General features: G+C 35.4%; 1 protein-coding gene and 1 non-coding gene across 3 annotated transcripts in view; both read left to right on the plus strand.

The window, feature by feature from the left end:
* The window catches only part of Spata6 (spermatogenesis associated 6), a 123,003-nt gene that overhangs the window by 51,704 nt on the left and 63,594 nt on the right, over positions 1-7,705 (plus strand). For both annotated transcript variants that reach the window (XM_004639150.2, XM_012516475.2), the window contains exon 8: positions 5,767-5,854. In XM_004639150.2, coding sequence (XP_004639207.1) covers positions 5,767-5,854 — 88 coding nt within the window. The remainder of the gene's footprint in view (positions 1-5,766; positions 5,855-7,705) is intronic.
* Positions 143-251, plus strand: LOC111818918. Its single transcript, XR_002822787.1, has one exon. It is a non-coding gene; the product is annotated as a U6 spliceosomal RNA (small nuclear RNA).

The raw sequence follows: 7,705 nt of genomic DNA on the forward strand, positions 1-7,705 counted from the left end.
TATATTTTATTTCTGATGAATTTAATTATAAGTTTTAGTCACTTTTTTGTTGTTTGAACATATTCACATAATGTTTTCCTTGCACGTTAGAAAAACTTTAATTTTGTTTCCCTACAGCTACAAATTAAATTGAAAAGAAAGTGTCCTAGTGTCAGCAGCATATACACTAAATTGGAATGATACAGAAAAGATTATTAGCATGGCCCCTGCACAAGCATGACATATAAATTCATAAGATGCTCCATATTTTTACAGAGTCGACAAAGATAGGGAATCCTCAAAAAGGTGTCTGACAGAAATACTTGAAGTTGGGCTGGCAAGATAGCTCAGCAGATTAAAGTGCCTGCTTAGGCAAGCTTAGGCAAGCGATCCCCAGGTGCCACATGCCACACCAGCCACACCTCTAGGGCAGGCTGAGCCAGCCAGAGTTCGAGTGTAGTGATACATGCCAGTAGTCCCAGTGCTGGGGAAAATGAAAACAGGAGGATCACCACAAGTCTGAGATACATAGTGAGACCCTGCAACAACCAAATACATGAAAAAAAAAAACCTGAACTTAAAAAAATACATAGAATTTAAAAGTTGCAAAAATGATTAATGCAGAGACAGAATATCTGGTACGGAGAATAAGATAATTATTATGGAAAGCTCAAATAATCCGAGAGAGAGAGAGAGAGAGAGAGAGAGAGAGAGAGAGAGAGAGAAATGAAAAAGTAAAGCAGATTATCCATGGTAGTAAATGATCATTATAATCATTAGCAATAATAGTAAACAATCAACACATTTCAGCAATGTGTTAACTCTTTCTTAACAACCATAACTCTTGAATTAAAAGACATAGATTGGCAAACTGAATCAAAAAACAAAATCCAACAGTCTTGCCTTCAAGAAACTCAACTAATCCAAGAAGATATATGTTATTGTTTGTGTTAGATGTTCCCCCAAAGCCTCATGCAATCATAGGAACTGGGGAGCAGGCTTTATAAAGGTGGCTGAATCTAGAGTTGGGATTGATTCATGATCCAATCCCAATTTTTGGATTAAAGGTTTAAGTGCTACATCCACCCTAAAGTGTTTAGCTTGTACATAATATAAGGGGCAGAAAAAGACTTGCCCTCCCCTCTCTGCTTGTTGCTTTTGCTGTCTTCTGCTGCCTTACAGTGTTACCCCCCAGCCTTGGGGTCCAGCCAAGTAGAGACTAAAATCATTCACAAACTGAACTAAATAAACCTTTCCTCCATTAACTTTGGATGTCAGGTATTTTGTCTCAGCAATGAGAGAAAAATAAGACAATATGCATAGACTAAAAATTAAAGGATGGAAAGTAGCATTTCATACAACAGGACTCCAAAAGCAGGACTCCCATTAATTGCAGGGGTAACAATTCTAATATCAAACATGGTAAACTTCAAGCTGAAACTGATTAGAAGAGATGAAGAAAATCACTATATATTAGCTAATGGAACAGGAGGAGATAACATGGATAAAATATATGCAACAAATACTGCATCACATATCTTCATAAAATGAAACTGCTGAAATTAAAAGATCAAATAAGTGCTAGCACAGTTATAGTAGAGAATTTTAATACACCACTTTTGCAAGAGACAGATCAACTAAATTGAAAACCAGTAAAGAGATAACAGAGCTGAATCATATTCTTGAGCGTATGGATTTACTAGATATATACAGAGAATTCCACCCTTCTACAACAAAATATATATTCTTTTGAGCAGTACATGGTACTTTTTGCAAAATAGAACACAAAACCAGCTTAAATAAAAAAGGATTGAAATTACCTCATGCATACTGTGACACCATTGTGCATTAAAAGTAGAAATCTGCAACAGAAGAAATTTTGGAAAAAGCAGAAGCTCTTGGAAAATTAACATCCTATTTCTAAACAATCAATGGGTCGCAGAAGAAATCAAGAAATTTTATTTATTTATTTTTTTCCACTTTGAAGAACCACTTTATTTTACAAAAGTCTACCTTTGAACCAGCCATCTTAAAGGATGCAACTTCAGTTCCAGGTAATGCATCTCTATGTCATTAAAAGCCACTGATCATATGGGCAGTATCCCAGTTTGTCTCTCCAGACAGCGGTCCCTCTATTTCCACACCTTTTTCAGTTGCAGTGGCAATTTCAAACCAGTTCAATTAACGGGCATCTCGATAGTACAGCACTCGCATGCAGCATTCTTCTAGCTCTCGAGCCTCGGTCTGGCTCAGCACTGGCTGCTTCTCCACAACTTCTTGAAGCAGAGGCTGAGCCAAGTATACACCATAACCAGTGGCCAGCGATGGGGCTTCATAGGCTACACTGAGCATGTCCACATAACTGAGGAAGCCCTCTCCATCTGCATAGCCTCCGATGACCATGGTGCTCCACAGAGGGTTTATCTTCGAGCAGCAGCTGTACATGGCCCAAAGAAGAAATTTTAAATTTTTCTAAAAGTTAATGAAAATGACAGTGTAACTCATCAAAACCCCTGACATGCTATGAAAGCACTTCTAAGAGAAAAGATCATGACAATCAGTGGTCACATTTGGAAAACAACAAGCCCCCAAACAGTAGTAACTCCATTTACAAACTTACTTCTTTCCAGGATTCTGGTTGCCAACTGAATTGAATGGTAACAATCAGATTTCCCCATATAGTGAACATTGAAGCTAACCATTGAATTTGATTTGGTTTTCATCCAATTTGGTTTGCAAACAGTGTCTTGGAAAGAATTAAATTTGTAAACTGAGGTACTAGTGTAAATAACTTTATGAGAAATCTGAAGATACTTGAAAAACAACAAACTAGCCCCAAACTGAAATTAAGGAAGGAAATTATGAAGGTGAGAATGGAAATCAATGAAATTGAAAGTAAAAAGGACATTTAAAAAATTCAATGAATTTCTCTCTCCTTGAGAGAAATAAAATAGAAAAGAACACTTAGCCAGTCTTAACACGAGAAGAAAGAAAAAAAAAAGACTGACATCAGTATAACTAGAAATATAAAAGAAAATAAGTTATAGAAGACACTGTCAAGATCCAGAAGATAGTAGCTACTTCAGCATATGATACTTTTTCTAAAAATTATGTTCTAATAGATTAGCATATTTTGAAGAAATGAATAGAGTCCTATACACACAAACTACTGAAACCCAAGAAGACATAAATATGCCTAACAATCCAATAATAAGCAATGAAATTGACACAATAATAAAGAATCTACCAACTAAGGAAAACCTAGGACCTGATGGCTTCATTGCTGAATTTTACATAGTCTAAGGATGTTACATCACCAGTACACCTCAAATGTGTGAAAGAAATTGAAAGAATTGGAGTGCTTCCAAATTCATTTATGGAATCCAGATCCCCAAAAGGATCAAGACTCAAAGAAAACTACAGACCAATCTCCTTAATGAATGTAGATGTAAAATCCTCAATAAGATATTAGCAAACAAAATGCAGTACAATATCAAGAAGATCATACATCATAAACAAGTAGATTTCTTCACAGAGATTTAAGAATGGTTCAACATACCTAAGTCAATAGAATGGTACCTCAGGTCACAGATTTGATTTTTTCTGCAATTCTATCCCCAAGCCAAGTTGGACAGGAACCAAATAAAATTCAGTGGTTAAGTTCAGTGTTGGCCTTATGTGAACATCTGATTTGGTTCTTGTCCAGTTCCACTTGTGACCAGAACGGTGGATAGAATTGAGTTTGTGAACTGAGATACCACTATAAATGAAATACATAAACAGGAACAAGGTCAAAAACCATATGATAATATCAGTAGGTACAGAAAAGGCTTTTGACAAATCCAGCCTCCCTTGATGAAAATAAAAATCCTGAAAAAAAACAGGTATGATAAAAGGACCATACCTGAATCTGATAAAAGTTATGACAAACCAATAGCCAGCATCATACCACGTGGAGAAAAACTAAAAGTATTTCTTTTAAAATCAGTGAAAAGACAAGGATGTCCACTATCACCTCCTCTATTGAACATCATGCTTGAAACAGCCAGACCAATTAGGTAAGAGAAAGAAAAGGGATACATAATGGACAAATTCCAATTATCATTTGAAGATGACATGGTACTCTATATAGAAGACCCAAAGAACACCACCAAAAAACTTATAGAATTAATAACCAATTTCAGCAAGGTAGCAGGATACAAGATCAACACACAGAAATCATTAGCACTTTGTGTATACCAATAATGAACTGGAAGAAAAGGAAATTGTGAAAATAATACAACTCAGAGTAGTTTCAAGAAAAATGAGTTATTTAGCAATTAACAAGGAAGTAAAGGCCACTGCAAAGGAAAGTATAATCGTCTGACAGAGGAGATGGAACAGGACATAAGAAAATGGAAAGATGTCCCCTGCTCCTAGAAAGGCACAATCAGTATTGTCAAAATAGTCATTCTCTCAAGTTAAACAGATTCAAGATAGTCCCAATCAAAATAGAAATAGCATACTTTACATATCTAGAGAAAGTAATCTTAAAATTCATATGGAGCCGGGAGAGACCCAGAATAACAAAAGTAATTTGGGGCAACAAGAGCAAAGCAGAAGGCCTTGCAGTACTTGATTTTGAGCTATATTACAAGACAATAGTGCTAAAAATGGTATTGTACTTGAACACAGTCTGATCCATGGATCAGTGGAACAGAAGATATAGAAACTTCAACAGACACATTCAGCTATTTGATCTTTGACAAATGGGCCCAAAACATGTTTCAGGAAAGATGGCCCATTCAACAAGTAGTGCTGGGAAAACTGGTCATCTCTTTGCACAAGATTGAAAACTGGACCCTGATCTCTTAACATATACTAAATTAAAATCAAGATGGATCAAAGCTAAACATGAAAACATTTTAAGCCTACTGGAAGAGAAAATGGGTAAACGTTTCACAAGATAGGCGTGGAAAAGAATTTCTAAATAGTACCTCAACTGCCAAGACATGGCAACCACAATTTTTTAAAAATGGTGTTATACTGTAAAGCTTCTGTAACTATAAAAATAAATCAATCACTAAAATGAAAAAGAAAACCTACAGAATGGGAAAATATTATTGCCACTACTTCTCAGAAAGAAGACTAATACCTAGAATATACATAACAAAGAACTCAAAAATATTAAACCACCTAAAATTAAAGACCCAGTCAAAAAATGAGCAAGAACAATGTTGACTTCATAGAGGAAGAAGTACAAAAAAGTGTGAAAAAGCAATCCATGCAATAAGTGAAAATCCTTGCAAGTCATATATGTGACGAGTAATTTTGTTAAAATATACAGAATTCCTACAACTCAAGAACAAAAACACTAGATTATAAAATGGGCAGAGGCCTTAAGGATACATTTCTCTAAATAAGATACATAAATACATGGAAAGTTATTCAATGTCATTAGTTATTTGTGAAATACCAATCAAAACCACAATGACACATCACTTTACGCTAAGACAGCTATAAAAAATACAAAACAGGGCTGATGGCACTGCTCAGTAGGGCTTTCCTAGCATGCATGAGGCCTTGGGTTATATCCCCAGTACCACAAATTAAATAAAGTACCAGAAGACCTCCAACAAAACCAAGAAAATAATAGATGTCTGTGAGAATGTGGAGAAACCAGAACTGTTGTTTTTTTTTTTAACCTGTTTCATAGTATATGTGCTTCAGTTAGTTTCCTGGTGTTATGAGTTTGTAGGACTAACCACGTAGGCTCTTCTTTTACATTGAGAATCCTGCTTCTTCTAGGTTGATCCCCCAAGTCCCAGGACTGATCCTCTATATGGACCATCTGGCAGAGACTGTGAAAGAGATGGGTGGTCCAGGATGCACAATGGTAAGCTTGGCATTGCTTTCTTCTTTAGGTAGTTGAGTCTTTTACCGTAGTATCAGTTAATAAAAACAATCTTTGATGAACCATTTGACAACATGATACAATTTTTTTTTTTACAATGTGTAGGATACCCTTATGGGGGCTCCCTAAAAATAGCAGAATGTATATGTTGCCTCTAACCATATGCTTCTTTAAGATTCTGAATATTTTTAGTATGCTAAGATTATGATACCTTCCAGGAAAAAAATAATATGACTAATTTTCTACTACTCAGAATTTTCTAAGCTTATTTGTCTTTGAAATCCTTTTCTCACCAAAATGTGTTAGTTTGTAAAGGGGACTTAGGAAAACCACATGGGAAAGAATTTGGAGTTTGTTGGTGTGAGCAGGGCACCCCAAACCCAGGGCCAAGGACCAGATTCTTGTCTGTCATAGCAGGATGGGAAGCCAGTGGTGCTCATCTGCATAGACAGCTGCATATGCGGCCACGCCCACAGCTTGCATCAACACTTGAGCTCAAGCTACTGTTAGATCATTGGTAGCATAAGATTCTCATAGGATATAGCTATGACAGATTGCACTGCTGTAATCATGGGTGCCCATAAATCGCTGTGGGATGATGTTTTCAGTTCTTCTGGAAAAATACCCAGGAGGTGAAGTGATCTCAGCAACTAAGTTGAAAACAACTTGATGCAGTACAATAAATACTGTCGAATTCATATATTTTGTTTAGTGAAACTCTGTATGATTTCTAAATTTTACTACTATTTTGTATTCTCTTTTAAAAAACAACTTCATATTAGGAAAAAGAAAGATTCCCATAGGAGCATGAACAGTACCATGAACTTCCTAGGGATCTAGGTTACCTTCTCCTTTGCGGCGAATCTCACTCCCTAACCTATACCCCACTTCCTCCAGGACAGACTGTCTTTCACAAAACCAGTCTCTGGTACCAAAAAGGACAGGGACTGCTGGCTTGGGACATCTAGTTAGATATACCTGAATACTGTTTGAATACTTGCTCTGTCACTTATGTATACATCTTGGCATTCTTGGAAAGGTAATCTTAACTACTTTGATGATTGCTTTATTAAAGAATGAACATAACGAAGGAAATATTGCCATATAGAATGATGTAACATAAGCGCTTAGAAAATATCTAGCGCCTGTTAATATAATTATAATAATTACTTATATTTCTTAAAAGATAATGTTCTTTACATTTAATTTGTAAAAAATTTCTATATTTAGCCCCAGTCTGTATGGCTCTATAAAATTATTCTTAAGTTTAGAATTTTTATAAAAAAGTTTAAATAGTACAGTAAAGGACAGTTGAATATTAGTATTTGGAGACTTTTCCAAGTACAGCAATACTGACTTGTAGCCTTTAAAGTTAATTTACTACACACCTGGAAAATCATTGACAAAGAAAAATGAGATAGAGTGAAAGAAAAATAGAATCATTAGAGTGAGCTCTCTCTACAGTTTATAATCTCTTTAAAAAAAAAATAGGACCAGGGAGATGGGTAGGTGGAATAAGTGCTTCCCTGGCAAGCGCAAGGGCCTGAGTTCAATCCCGTTCCGCCAAAAAAAAAAACAAGAACTGTCACTAAAGGAAAAAAATAGAACATCTTTTTTTGAGACCATGCAGAGTTCATGCTTGCTTGCTTTGTTTTTTTAGCACTAATAGAGATAAATGTGATAATAAGCATTTTAAATCTGCAATAGCAAATTATATAAAATTAGAAACAGATTTTACAATATTTTCTCTATTAGAATTAATTTATAGATATAGAAAATGAGCTTTATATAAAAGACAATGGAAAGTAACTACAGTATAGCCATTTCTTTGGA

This window comes from Octodon degus, unplaced genomic scaffold (assembly GCF_000260255.1).
Source record: "Octodon degus isolate 3935 unplaced genomic scaffold, OctDeg1.0 scaffold00107, whole genome shotgun sequence".
NCBI lineage: Eukaryota > Metazoa > Chordata > Mammalia > Rodentia > Octodontidae > Octodon > Octodon degus.